General features: G+C 43.2%; 1 protein-coding gene across 1 annotated transcript in view; it reads left to right on the top strand.

Moving 5' to 3' along the window:
* Nucleotides 1-9,515: 9,515 nt before the first annotated feature.
* Nucleotides 9,516-15,433, top strand: part of CFAP58 (cilia and flagella associated protein 58) — a 111,105-nt gene continuing 105,187 nt past the window's right edge. Inside the window, exons 1-2 of the mRNA XM_061189768.1 lie at nt 9,516-9,587; nt 9,665-9,859. Of these exons, the coding sequence (XP_061045751.1) occupies nt 9,516-9,587; nt 9,665-9,859 (267 nt within the window). The remainder of the gene's footprint in view (nt 9,588-9,664; nt 9,860-15,433) is intronic.

Here is a 15,433-nt window from a genome sequence, read left to right as displayed (position 1 = left end):
CCCCAAGAATGAGCTTATAATAGTTAGAACATTTTTCAAACTTTTTTGAAAATACATTCTACCCCAGAACCCAATATACTCTCACATACAAGTACATTGTAAGTGAAAGACAGTTTCCTTAGAAACAATTCTTATGCTTACTACATGTGATAGACTTTGGCGTGTTCCCTCTTCTTTTTCTCTTTGCATCTCTTACCCTTTTTTGAAAAAAAAAACGCAGGCCACAACTTACTCATGAGTCATGATCCACAATTTGAAAAATATTCTTCTTTAAACTATTCTAGTTCACATCTCTGTTATGAAAGCTGTTAGTGGTTTGTACTTGCTAAGTTTCCATCCACACACACTACTTGGAGAGTGGGAAAGATAATTCCTACCAAGCTTATTTCTGGTCAGGAGGTATTCATTTCTCTCCTTGTAGTTAATGTCTAATGATGGTACACGGGGGCTTTAAGACAAATCACTATGCCATTACCTTAGGAAAATCTTCATTCCCTCATTTGTTCATTCACAAATTCATTCAATATATGAGCACCTATTCATTTGTTCATTCATTCATTCATTCAATATATGAGCACCTACTATATGCCAGGCATTGTGCTAAATCAGGAGTTGGCAGGCCAACTCTGGCTGGCAGGCCAACTCCAGAGCGCCACCTGTTTCTGTAAATAAGGTTTTCTTGGATCACAACCAAGCCCATTCATTTATGTGGCTGCTTTTGTGCTTACGGCAGAGTCAAATAGCTGCTACAGAGACCGTGTGGCCTGTTGAAGCCCAACATGTTTCTTAATCTGGTCCTTTATAGAAATAGTTTGCAGATTACGGTGCTAGATTCTAAAATACAATGGTATTTTAGGCTGGTGTCTACCATCCTGGATGTTTGAATTGTCCTGTTTAGCTTAAACTGGGTTTCAAGCTTGTTTGGCGGGCTTGGAGGGGGAGGCATCGAGGCTTTTTGCCTCCTTTGCATTGCCTCAGAGAACACCTGTTCACAGTAGATGCTCAGCAGACATCTTTTGTTATTGAAAATAACAAATTATAACAAAAATAACATTTTTGTTACTCAGTAGATCTGGCAGCAGATATTGGAAATAAAGCAACCTATCTACAGGGTAGAAAAGAGTTTAATCCTTTAAGATAGCAAAGAGTTTCACTTTACAGATGCTTATCTTTGCTGTTATGAGAAGCAAATCGTAATTTTTATTGAGTACCTACTGTGCATGCAACCCTGTGGGTAAAAAAAAAAAGACTTGGTTCTTTGGCACTTGCATCAAAGATGGAAAGAGAAATGAGATACGTGCATTTTATAGTAATACTTAATACTTCTGTTTGAGGGCCTAGTGTATACTTGGAGATGATTTGATTTCACTGCCTTAGAATCTTAAATGTTTGTGTTCCAATAGCTGTTAGCTAGTCACTAATCACTCCCAAGAGTAATTGCTGTGTGCCTGAGTGCATAAGCTAATTGTATTTTTCCTTCCTTCCTCCCTCCCTCTCTTCCTTCCTTCCTTCTTTCTTTCCATTTTCCTTCCTCACTTCTTTTACCAAACTTCCTGTTTTGAGTGTCTCTTATGGTTCAGCATCATAGATGTATTAAAGAAAAGAGTGGTCTTTCCAGTCTGGTGGGGGAGACACAGAAACAAACACATGATTATAATACAGTGCATTGATAGAGGGATGCTCAGATTGTCTAGTAATACAGAGAAGGTGTGCCAAACAGGGGAAGACTTCCTGGAGGAGGTGACATTGAGTTGAGTCTTAAAAAAGCTCACTGGACAGAGGAGATATAGGATATTCCAGACAAGGCACCAGCATACGTAAAGACTAGAGGTATTTGACAGTATGGTGTTTTCAGCAGATAGTATTCAATAGAAACAAGAGCATTGGCCCATCATCGAAAGGATTTGTGCTTTGATCTTTTTTTTTTTTTTTGCCTACAATTCCCTCTCTTAACGTGATTATTAAAAATTCTATTTATTCACTTATTTACTTCTTCATTCATTTATTTAGTCAATTTATTTGTTTGTTTGTTTGTTTATTTGTAGTAGGAACAGGTTGTGTGGATCTATTCAGTCTTTTTAACCAAGCTAACTGGTTAGCTGGTTGGTTTGTAGGACATCAAACCGCAACCTTGGCCTGGCCTCTTGGGCAAGAAGCACCCACTGAATAAGCTAGCCTATCCAGTCATACCCAGAAGGAATCTGACCAACCGGGAGAGGTGCAGTTGCTGTTAAGCCAATAAAATTCAAGGCAGTTAAGATGACTGGGTTGTGACACTGTCTCCCTCTAGTAAGATCGATCGCCTGCTGTGGCAGATTGCCAACTGCTTCCACCTCATGCCTGACCTTTCAATCTTCCTAATAAATCTGCCTGAGCTTCGTTGCCTCCTCTGGTATCAAGAGGGGAGTTTGTATGGAGACCCTTTGGGAATCGATGTCAAATGCTCAGCAAATGTTCTGTTAAGTTAGGTCTGCAGCAGGCTGGAAAAGGAGCAGATTAAAGGAATAAAATATGGCCCAAACAGTTTTGGAGAGCACTAGGCAGCTGGGACTCTGTTCTGTCATTTAAGGTGAGCATGGGGTCGGCTGATAAATGATAACAATTTTCTGCAACACGTGGGCTTTTAATCTTCCCAACAGCCTGGAGGAGAAGTGTTAGCTATGATGACTGGAGCAGTTTTTCCTATGTTGTTTTGGGGTCCCAAATGCAGTGTTTAGATTTCATGGATACTAAATCCAGTGATATCACAATGCCTATGCAAACAGGACCTGCGTTTGTCCTATTTCGTCTTTGGGTTGTTTTTTTTTTTTTGCGGGGTTGGCGTCGGGGGGATAAAGAGTGCAAACTCGCTGCTTAAACAAATACGGTGAATTTGTTAGGATGATGCAAAGTATCTGGCAGAACCCAAGAGAGCAGGTGTTACTGAACCGGCTCAGGGAGTGCAGCCAGGATGTGAAGAGGCATCAGCAACCAAGGGAGCCCCTCCCCCAGCCCTCCCTTCCTCTCCTGAGCCTGTGGATTCCCCTTCTTGTTCATTTACTCGACTCCCCCCAAATTGCTTCTAGAACCTCTCTGATCCATTAGAGGAGTAGGTTTCTTTTAGGGCACAGTTGTTTTGCATTGCAGGCTGGAATTTCCATGCAGAGCCGCATGTCAGCGTTTCTGCTTTTCTGGAGTTTCACTTCACAGCCTCACTGGATGCTGTTGAAGAGGTGAACACTGTGTACAGAAAATGCCGGGTTTTTTTGGTTTATTTATTTATTTATTTATTTTTTATTTTTGGCTGTGTTGGATCTTCGTTTCTGTGCGAGGGCTTTCTCTAGTTGCGGCAAGCGGGGGCCACTCTTCATCGCAGTGCGCGGGCCTCTCTTGTTGCGGAGCACAGGCTCCAGACGCGCAGGCTCAGTAGTTGTGGCTCATGGGCCCAGTTGCTCCGCGGCATGTGGGATCTTCCCAGATCAGGGCTCGAACCCGTGTCCCCTGCATTGGCAGGCAGATTCTCAACCACTGCGCCACCAGGGAAGCCCCCGAAAATGCTGTTTTTATTACTGAGTCACAGCACATAGCTTATAAGTCCTAAGGAAGCTAAAAAAGAGGCACTTATATCCAGGTTTAAACCAGGAGCTTTGCATATGTATTACAGATCATGATCATATATTTAAGTTATCTGGCAGAACGAATGGGTGCGTCCTTGGTTCTCCCTGGTCCTTGAGTTTGTAGCTACTTCTCTGTCATTCTTCCAAAGGCTCCACCATTCACCCAGACCCTCATATAAACACTAGTGTCCACTGGTCCCTCATAGGGACCCCACCCTCCCTGTAGCAGGATTTTTGCATTCTTGCCTTGGTATCTGCCCAGTGCTACTTCCCACACTTGAGATTCTTTCTCTTTTCTTCCATGTATCTAACTCATATGTATCATTTAAGGTCAAGTTCAAGACCCTCGTCTACCGTGTACCTTTCCCTTCTAATACCATCCTTCACAGGTCTTCCTTATTTCAGAACTCGTTCAGTAGTCACTCACTTAATAGTTATGTACTGTAGAGGAGTGATGGCCGTTTGTATTAGTTTGCTGGGGCTGCCATGATAAAGAACCATAGACTGAGTGGCTTAAACAACAGACCTTTATTTGCTTACAGCTCTGGAGGCTGGACATCCCAGAGCAAGGTGTTGGAGGGTTTGGTTTCTCCTCTCCGCTTGGCTTGCAGATGGCCTTCTTCTCACTGTGTCTTTCGTCTGTGTGCCCACATCTCTGGTATCTCTTTGTGTGTCCAAATTTCCTTTTCTTATAAGAACAGGAGTCAGATTTGGATTAGGGCCCACCCTAATGGCCTCATTTGTACTTATTCCCCTCTTTAAAGGCCTTATTTCCAAATACAGTCACATTCTGAGGTACTGAGGGTTAGGGCTCAGTAAGAGCCTAACATAAGAATTTTAGGAGGACCCAGTTCAGCCCGTAACACCAGCGGAGACAGGGCTGAACTAGAGAAAAAGTGATCCTTGTTCTCTTGTTGTTTGGCAGCCTGGTAGAAAAGATGAAACTGAGCAGGACCCTGTGGGGCCCTCATGGGTACAAAAGCCTTTCCTGCCTCCCCTTTCTTATTTGTAGGAAAAAGGCTTCAGCCTCCTAGAGCTTTCCTGAGTTCCAAAGGGCAGATTCAAACAGTTACTAATTAGGGAATGGAGGGAATGCAGAAACAAAGAAGAAACAATAATGTATATCCCAACAAAGGATGTACATAACAATGTATCTCTGAGTTCTTCTATATGAACTAGGGCCTCCACCCAGGTGGAGGATGGTAACTTCTGGCTGAACATAAGCAGGAGGAACCCAGACTGGTTGGAACCTGAAGGCTGATGACTGAGATTCCAGCAACACCACCTTTGTTACCTCACCAACAACCAATCAGAAGACGATCACACCCTGTAGCCCACGCCCCAAATTTTGCCTATACTTTTCCTCCCTACCCCCCTCACCCCCCACCCCCCGCCCCGTTCTGGCTTTTTCAGCATGAGCTGGCGGTTCTCCTTGCTGGACCCTTGCAATAAACCTTTCTCTACTCCAAACTCCGACGTTTCAGTTTGTTTGGCTTCACTGTGCATTGGGCACACAAACTTGGGTTCGACAACAAGGACAGATAGGAAACAACCATTTCCATGAATACATAATTAATTACCACGTGGGAATCCAAGAAGCAGAATTCGTTGTACTTGAAAAGGTAGTCTGGTGTTGGGGGCAGGTCAGGAAGGTCCCCTGGGGAAGCGAGATCTGAAGGATGGATGGATGGGAGTTAATCAGGTGAAGAGGGAGGGTCGAGTATTCCAGACAGAGAGATCAGCCTTTGTGAATGCCAAGCAGCAGGGAAGAACATAACATATACAAGGAATTGAAAGAAGCCATTGTGGCAAGGAGTGAGTGGTGGGAGAAGACACCAGAAGGCTAACGGGGCCAGATTACACAAGATATTATGTCTTGACATCCTCATTTCAGTGCTCAGGCATCCTGCCTTGGACTGTTTAAAATTTTTTTGTGTGTGGAGGAGGGGTGGCAAGTATGTTTTGTTTCTCCTTATGATCCTTTAGTGGGGAGAGCCTTTTGACTCTGATTCCAAAAGCTCAGCTTCTCTGTACCACCAGTGCAGGATCAAATCTTGGAGACAGAGTTTTGGGTGAAGTAGAAAAGGATAGCTATATTACTTTGCCAGGCAAGGGGAGACACAGCGGGTTCCTGCCTCGAAAAACTATATGTCCCAACCCAGGAGGATTTGATAAGGAGTTTTATGACAATACTTCCCAAGGGTGGGGTTGCTGACAAGATTAGGGTGTGTGCAGAGTCTCAGGTGGTCTCAGGTAATCTTGATGAGCTTTTTTGGTCCCTTTAGTCTTGCCTCAGGTGGTTTCTTGGGTGCTCCTCCCTTGATTAGCAACTGTTCAAATCTGCCCTTTGGAACTCAGGGAAGGTCATGGAGGCTAGAGTCCTGCCTACTAGAAATGGGGGACAAAAAGCCCTCCGTGCCCGGGAGCCCCACAAGGCCCCGATCGGTTTCAAATCCTTTATAGTCTCCACAGCGTGCAGGAAAGGGCTGGGCATATAGTAGGTGCTCAGTAAATAAATTAAGTGGGTGTCATGGGAAATGAGATTGATAGAAGCACTCTTATTTGTCGAAATAGGGGCTGACCCAATCTGGAGAGAGTTTCTCCCAAAGGCTCTAGAAGGTGAGGACTTTTGGTAGTATGATGCCACCTAGTGCTCCTTTTTATTACAACAACAAAGGGGAGCAGGGTGATGAGTAGTCGTCTTCCATAATCTGGAAAACTGGAAATGAAGCATTTTCTTACATCAGCATAAACTAATTTGTCCAGGCGCCCATCCTCTCATTCACTCATCCAGCCTTGTTGATGTCCACATGCATCTCTTTCCTGTGAGTCGAACATGTCACGTTCCTTTCTACCTCCAGTGGTTTCCTGATTTCCCATGTTCCGTCTTTCTGTCCCCACATCATAAGTAATACTCTCAGGAATCAGAGTCTAGATTCCCTGAGCCACCCATAGTGCTTGCTGTCAAGAGGGCCTGTTGTAAATGATACTATCACATCATGTTAGAATTAATTGTAGATTTTCCTTTCTCTCTTTTCCCCAAAGCCAGATTGTGAATGCAAAGGGGAGTGACTCTGCTTTAGTCACCTTTGTGGCTCCTGTGGCCAATCTTGTGCCTGCTAAAGTGTTCTCTGGACTGAATTGCTGTCACCCTGGCAGTCATCTGCTTGTGAAACGTCCCTTAGGAAATGGGGAGACACATAGCCCCACAATTGACACCAGTAGAAGATATGCGTGGCCAGGGCCCTCTAGGTCTTTCTTTATGGCCATGTACCTTCAGGAGTGTTATGGAGTCTCTCTGGATCATGGTGGTCCCACAAGCTGGTCCCAGGGTATAATCAAATTTTCTGTAAACACACAAAGCAGCCTGAGTTGTGTTTCCTGCTCCATCTTCACCTCGTTTCTATTAGCTTGGCTTAAAGTTTGGTTCAACCTGCTTCTCCAGCTTCATCTGCCATCTCTTTCACCCTTTTCCTGCACATTATGCCTCAGTCATATTTTTGTTCTGTTTGTCCACCAGATATACAGTCTCTGTTCATGAATGAGATATTGTACAAATGTTAATTTTCCCCAAATTAATTCATAAATTCAATGAAGTTCCAATTAATATTTCTCATGAGGAACTTGAAAAACATCCTGAAAATTATATGGGATAATAAAGATTTATGAATAGCCAATGCAATTTTGACAGCGCAGGGATGAGAGTTCTGCCCTTTAACCATGATGACTGGCTACAAAACCATAGCAATAAAACCCTGTGGAACTGGCACAGGACTAAACCAGAGAGCTCAGAACAGATCCATCTATATCTGGGAACAGAGATGTTGAAAAATGGGCTCACTCCACTGAGAAAAATAAAATTGGATCCTTATCTCACACCACATACAAAGGTGAACTCCAGAAGGATTATAGAACCAAACGTGAAAATGTACAATTATTAAGCTAACAGAAGAAAATGATAGAGAATACCTTTATGACCTTGGGGTTGAGAGGAACTTATGAAATTATACTAAAAAAGCATAAAAAGATGAAGGGCTATAAAATTAAAGATTATTGTTCTACAAAGGACATCACAAGCAACGTGTCCAGTCTTTGAAAGCAGATTAATATCTAGACTTTACAAAGACCTTTTGCAAACCAAAAAGAAAAAGAGCAATAGAGAAATAGACAAAGGCTATAAATAGACAATTCACAGAAGGGGACCCCAAGTGTCTTATGAATGTATGAAGAAATGCTCAATTTCACTCATAGTCAGAGAAATGCAAATTAAAACAAAAATGTGTTGACACGACTTCCATGATATTGACAGAAATTTAAAAATTGGCTAATCAGATGAGTCAGTATTTGTAAGGCACTGAGAATAGTATCTGGCACTTAGTAAACACTACATGACTGTTTATGAATACATAAACTACCACATGCTGGCAAGGATGGGAGTGGGGGACAGAAACCCTTATACTACATGCTGGAGTGTGGTGTAGTGCAGCAGTTCTGGGGTGCCATCTAGCAGTACTTGGTGAAGTCAAGTACCCAGGGCTTCCACTAGGCTACTAGGTAACTTTATGCCATGGGAAAATACTGTCCACCACAGTACGAATTTGAAGATAAATTTGAAGAATACATACCCTCTGGATAGTCACAGCCTGTAGGTTCATGGCTTGACTAAGGAACAAAGCTTTTGTGGGAACGAAAGGACATGTCTTCCTCCAGCAGGGCACATGACATGGGCAAGGGGGTAGGGTCTGTTTTTCTGCCCCCACTGGCCCTCTGGCTGGATGTCATTGTGCAGGACAAGTTGAATTTGATGGCCCTGTGCATCCCCTATGGTTTTAACAATTTCACTCATAGGCATATATTTCAGAGGAGTTTGTACACAGGTCCATGAAGGACCACTGCCAAGGATGACCATGGCTGCATTGTTTGTGGTATTGGAGAGGTGGAGTCAGCCTTGGTATCCAGCACTTGGAGGCTGGAAGTAAAAGGTGTGGATGTCCAACATGGAAAGCTATGCAGCAATAATTAGCAATAAACTGGGATTACAAATGAAACAGGGGTAGAGCCTTAAAAAGAATGTTGAGTGAAAACAGTAGAAAACAAGATGATCCCTAAAGTCCAATAACCATTATTACAATTTTTAAAAATGCACTTATGGAAAATGCTATACATTTTTCAAAAATATATATCCAAGCACAGTAGCATGAATTCCTATGGGAGCTGAGGATGAGGCATGGGAGTAGGGGTGAGGAAAATGAGAAAAAAGAATACAAGAGAGGCGTCTTTAAAGAGTTTAATTACTCCAACTCTGCACCTGAAGTCTAAACGGGGTGGAGGAGGAGGGAGAGGGAGAAGGAAAGTGAGGAGAAAGGGCCTTTAGACATGACCCCCAGATACAGGCAGATTTTCACGATGTGGCTCCACATACGTTTTTCCAGGGTACCTCGACCTCTGCACCCTATTTTCCTCACCACTAGTGACTGAACCCTTTGGGGGCAGGGTCTGTGTTTTCTCTACCTTAGTTTTCCCCGTGTCCTGCACACAGTAGCTGCGTCGTAAGGGTTGGAATTGACTCGAACTGGGATTATTTCTTGTTCCCGTGACCGAGTCACTTTGTGACAGAGGGCAGAGGGAGGCTGCCGGTCTTTCCTTCATCCAGAACCGTCTGATCCACATCTCCTTCTAAGCGTCAGTCCTTGGTTCTCCGTTATCTGCTTCCGGGTCGTGCCTTGCATCTCATTTCTCGGGTGTTGCTAACTTCTGCGCACGCCCTGGGACTCCTCCCAGCGGCCCAGAGGCACCGCCCCTCATCTCCCTGGTCCCACCCTTTTCAGGATATTTGCGTGCGACTCTGAGGAACACCGCCCAGGCGCCGGCCTCGGAGGCTCCACCCCTTTCGAACATTCGCTAGTGCCTCCAGAGGGCATGGCGGTTGCTCGGAGACCGGAGGACGCGCCGAGCGGCGGGTTTCCGCCCCCTGCAGGGGATAGAAATAACGTGGCGCCGTTTTAGACGCTGGGGGCGGTGCACAGCCCCTTCCTCAGACTCCGGCCCAGCTTGCGCGTTCTCCACAGCGGCCTCTGAGGCGACCCGCCGAGCGCGTCAGGATGGCCGAGGTCAGAAGTCAGCGCCCCTCTTTCTGTCGCGTCTCGTTCGACCCCTCCCCGTCGTCTCTCTTCTACTATCCCTTGTCACATCCAATGATTCCGAATATTCCCCCAGTCAACATCCTGTCCCCAGCCGCAGCCGCATCCCCCTCCCCCTTTCCTGTTGGCTCTGGCTCCATTATCTCTTGCCCCTCCTTCCACTGGGTGGAAACCACCCCTCCTACACATACACACCACCCTATTAAACTGGCGCGGTGCTAAGTGCCGTAGGAAATTCATACGTTTCCACACTCACACATGACAGGCCCCCACCCCTAGATTTTGAGCTATAATGTGATACCGCAAGAGAGAGACACACAGAAATATTGATGTCTGGCTGACTGGGAGGCCCTGGAAGAAGGCTTCATAAATACCTAGTGTCACTGCTGTTCACTGACCCTTGACCACGTGTCATACCACGATTCCCTATCATCTGATCACCTGCTATGACACATCTTCATTAAGCTTTTCAGCCCATCGCCACTGCCCTGTGTTGTCACTGACCACTGTTTTACTATCTTAAGCCCTCCATTCACTTCCCCACTTTGTAGCACACCCCAACTTGAGTCTCACCGATGAGAGGTTATTTCTGCAACCCTTTAGTGACCCCTTGCCTGTCCATTAGCACCCTCATTTATAACCTGGACAACCTCAGGTCCCTGCCATCACTTGCCAGTCACCATCTTCATCCATTATGGCCCTAATGCAAATCCTTTATCACCCCATCAGAGCCCTTCCCCATATTATCCTTCACATGGTCAGTCCCAGACAGGATCAGCTACACAGTTTGTGGGGCTCAAGGAAAGATGAAAATGCAGAGCCTTTTGTTAAACAAATTATTAAGAATTTCAGCAGAGCATTAAACCAAGGGTAGGGCACTTCTGAGCAAGGAGCCCCGTGCAACTGAATAGTTCACACACCCATGAAGCCAGCCCTGGTCCCAGCTTCTCTCACCACCATCATGCCCCCACCCCTGTTCCAGTTCCTTCTCTGGTCTCCTCTACACCATTCACATCCCCTCATCATTCCATCTCCTCCACATCTAGTCCCCCCCTTGCAAACTCCATCTTCCTGTGGTCAACAACTCTCTCCTTTCCTTATCATACAATCCCTGTCATACTCTCCATCTTCCTCCCTCTCCAGGCTCCATCACTGTCATCTCTCTCTTACATCCATCCTGCTTGGCCACATTTCTTATTTCCGGTACCCACACTCATTCATATCTCTTTTCCTCCCATTTCCTCCTCCTGCTCCTAGTTTAATTTTTCCATTATTTCCTTTTGAGTATTTTCTCCTTTTCTCCCCCACTAGTCATCTTGGTTTATTTCATTCTTTTTCATTTTCCCTATGTAAGCCCCAGATACAAATACTATAAACTAATTATTTCCCAGTCTCTCTTCCCTTTCACAATCTCCTGTCATTCCTTCATTTCTTTTATTTTTATTTTCAATTGACCTCAGCCAAGTTTTCCTCACCTCTGCTTTCATAAGTTGGCATTTCCACGCTGGCCTCATTTTTCACTGCAGCTCTCTTTTCCTTTTTCCTTTTCCTTCTCACTGATTGGTACTCCCAGCACCTAGAACATCGCCTGGCTAATCGTAAACACTTAGTAGATAGGTGTTGTATGAAGGAGCATCACAGTTCCTTTCTGATCAATTCATGTTGAAATCTTGCTTCTGAATTAGATAGCATTATATGCTATAGCAGTGTAGATACCAACTGGTTACTGGTCACAGCTAAGAGATTATTTTTGCTTTGCTTTTAATAGCGGTATATTTTAAAATGGCAACATAAACAAATCTCTTCTGTTCATAAAAGTTTCTTTAAAACTTTTCTTTCTTTGATATTTTTCCATTCCTGTGCTAAGTGCCAAGTGTACAGGGAAAACCTTTCCTGTGAACAAATCATTAGGCTAGTGATCAAGTGATGACATTAATACCATTTACAGGGATGGAACCTAGAACATTGCTGTGATAAATGTTTGTGTGTGTTCATGTTTAGCATCAACAAGGGGAAAGTACAGAGAAGCAGCACCATTCCTTAATATGATTTTTCCTCCTTTGTGGAATCGCTATATTGTGATCTTTGCGATAATCTGCTTTTTAGTCAGGAAGAAAACCTCTGTTGAGTTTAACGTTAGTACTAATGATGTTATACAAAATGTTATATAGATATGCTTGTGACTCCACATCTGTTTTAAGACGTGGACTCTGTTTTGTTTGCATATCATATTTAGAAGTGTAATCAAGAGTACAAGTGTTTTTTTTTAAAATAAATTTATTGTATTTATTTATTTTGGCTGCATTGGGTCTTCGTTGCTGCACGTGGGCTTTCTCTAGTTGTGGCGAGTGCGAGCTACTCTTTGTTGCGGTCCATGGGCTTCTTATTGCCGTGGCTTCTCTTGTTGCGGAGCATGGGCTCTAGGCACATGAGCTTCAGTAGCTGCAGCACGTGGGCTCAGTAGTTGTGGCTCGTGGGCTCTAGAGCGCAGGCTCAGTAGTTGTGGTACACGGGCTCAGTTGCGCCGCGGCATGTGGGATCTTCCCGGACCAGGGATTGAACCTGTGTCCCCTGCATTAGCAGGCGGATTCTTAAGCACTGTGCCACCAGGGAAGCCCCAGTACAAGTGTTTTTGAAAAGGAAGAATATGTAGACTTTCTCCATGTTGGGCAAGGCAGGCTTGTCAAAACAGAAGGTAAACTAGACTACTTACCCAAAATCTTCAGGGTGAATTTGAATTTTACTTTATTATTGGGATTAGAGATTGTCTCAGTTAATTTCTTTGATTAGCAGTAGAGTTTTTTGTTTGCTTTTTGCTTTTGTTTGTTTTAATTAAATTTTATTGGAGTATAGTTGATTTACAATGTTGTGTTAGTTTTGGGTGTACAGCAAAGTGAGTCCGTTATACATATACATATATCCACTCTTTTTAGATTCTTTTCCCATATAGGTCATTACAGAGTATTGAATAGAGTTCCCTGTGCTATACAGTAGGTCCTTATTAGTTATCTATTTTATATATAGTAGTGTGTATATGTCAATCCCAATCTCCCAATTTATCCCTCCCCACCCTCTTTCCCCCCTGGTAACCATAAGTTTGTTTTCTACATCTGTGACTCTATTTCTGTTTTGTAAGTAGGTTCATTTGTACCATTTTTTTAGCGTCCACATGTAAGTGCTATCATATGATATTTGTCTTTCTGTGTCTGACTTAACTCAGTATGATAATCTCCAGGTACCTCCATGTTGTTGCAAATGGCATTATTTCATTCTTTTTTATGGCTGAGTAGTATTCCATAGTATATATGTACCACATCTTGTTTATCCATTCCTCTGTTGATGGACATTTAGGTTGCAGAAGCATGTCCTGGCTGTTGTAATTAGTGCTGCAGTGAACACTGGGGTGCATGTATCTTTTCAAATTCTGGTTTTCTTCGGATATATGCCCAGGAGTGGAATTGCTGGATCATATGGTAGCTCTATTTTTAGTTTTTTTAAGGAACCTCCATACTTTTCTCCATAGTGGCTGTATCAATTTACATTCCCAGCAACAGTGTTAGCAATAGAGTTTTTATGTTAAAGTCCTTTTTAGTGTAGACTATCAAAGCATAATGTCGCAAACATAAATAAGACCTTTCAAACCTTATCAGTTCTTTGCTCAAAAGGCTAAGTGATTACCTGTGGCTTCCAGAATAATTCACTCTGTATTCCCTAGAATGCCATTCGAGGCCTCCAGTCTGTCCCTAACTCCCTGTCTAGTCTCCTTCCTTCTCCCTGTCATATTTCTTGTACTTTAAGCTAACTTGAGCTTCTTAACCAATCTCAAATCCTAGATACCTGCTTGTCCCTGAGCCTTTGATCAAGCTTTGCCATGGGCCAGGAATGCCCTTTCTTTTCACATCTACCTGTGAAAACTCCAGTCTCCCTTTTGTGCCTGCTCAAATGCCACTTCCTTTATGAAATTTGCTTTAATTCTTGCTGCTGGGAGTAATTCCGTCTTCCTATAGGTTCTTGTAGAACTCTGAATCCATTTTATGGCAGGTATCAAATTCTATACTTCCATTTTCTGCCCACATACCGCATCAGCTCTTCATGTATATATTTCCTATGGGAAGGCTGTGTAGTCCTTACTTTGATATCTCCTCCAGCCTCCATCATTCCAACTTACATACAGCAGATGTTCAATCAATATTTTCTGAGTAAATATATTAACCATAGTCATTCTTTTTTTATTATTATCGTGCTGTATGTAGTAAGAAGTAGGGCATCTGTAACATAGTGCCACAAACTGGATGGCTTAACAGCAGAAATTTATTATTTCACAGCTCTGAAGTCCTCGAAGTCTGAAATCAAGGTGTCTGCAGAGCCATGCTCTGAGACTGAGTAAAATCTTTCCTTGCTTCTTCCTAGCTTTTGGTGGTAGCCAGCAACCCTTAGCTTTCCTTGGCTTGCGGCTGTACCAGCCTAATCTCTGCCTTCACTGGTCACATGGAGTTCTCGTGTGGGGGGTAGGGTGTGTCTGTATCCAAATGCCATGCCCTTTCCTTTCTTAATTGAGTTATAATTGACATGTAACATTGTATTAGTTTTAGGTGTACGACGTAATGATTTGATATATGTATACATTTCTTTTTTCTTTTTCTTTTTTTTTTTTTTTTGCTGCCTGGCATGTGGGATCTTAATTCCCCGACCAGGGATCAAACCTGTGCCCCCTGCATTGGGAGCTCGGAGTCTTAACCACTGGACCGCCAGGGGAGTTCCATATATGTATACATTTCGAAGCGATTACCACAATAAGTTTAGTTAACATCCATCACACCACATAGTTACAAATTTTCCCCCTTTTTATAAAGACACCAGTCATATGGTATTAGGACCCACCCTACTCCAGACCTCAACTAATTGTATATGTAATGACTCTATTTCCAAATAAGGTCACATTCACAGTTACTGGGGGTTAGGACTTCAACATATCTTTCTAGGTGACACAATTCAACCCATAACACTAGGGAAATAAGAATTCATATATAACCATATAGTCTTGGGTTATCATCTAAGTCATAGTCAGACTTGCTTGAATTACATCTGTATGTCTGGGCTTACATTTTAAATAATTTGCTGCCCAGCTAATCAAGGAAAGCAAATGTGGAGAAGGCCCATGACCATTGCCCAGGGGACATTTCAAAATTCCTGTGGAGATGAACTAGGCTAATTTTTTAAGGGGTAAAAATGATGGAATATTTTTAAAGAGAATATTCCATATTCTGGAAGGGTTCCACTGTAAGTGTGGTTTCATGGTATCTATATTATGTCTGACCTCAACATACCGTGGCTTCCCTCTGCAGTCCTGGGGGCAGTAAGAAGCAGGCTTGGAAAAATCATAATAGCTCTCGAAATTTATTGAGTACCTTCTGTTTGCGGGCACTTGTCTAAGTGTTTAACATGAATTATCCCATTTAATCTAATCCTTAACACTATGTGGTAGGAAATATTACTATCCCAGTGCTATGTATACATATATACAGGTATCAGGGGATGAACAAGGAGCCTTCCCATCATATAGCCTTAAATTGTCTGCTTGTCAGTGGCTTTTATTTTGCTCATACGAAGGTCTTTTATTCACGAATAATAACAGTCATTCCTGAATAGTGATGGGGTAAATATTTCAATCTTCATTCCCGTCTTTGCCCTTTTGAA

The sequence above is a fragment of the Eubalaena glacialis genome, chromosome 1 (genome assembly GCF_028564815.1).
Source record: "Eubalaena glacialis isolate mEubGla1 chromosome 1, mEubGla1.1.hap2.+ XY, whole genome shotgun sequence".
NCBI lineage: Eukaryota > Metazoa > Chordata > Mammalia > Artiodactyla > Balaenidae > Eubalaena > Eubalaena glacialis.
The sequence above is the reverse complement of the archived record's forward strand: the minus strand, read 5'-3'. Positions and strand labels throughout refer to the sequence as shown.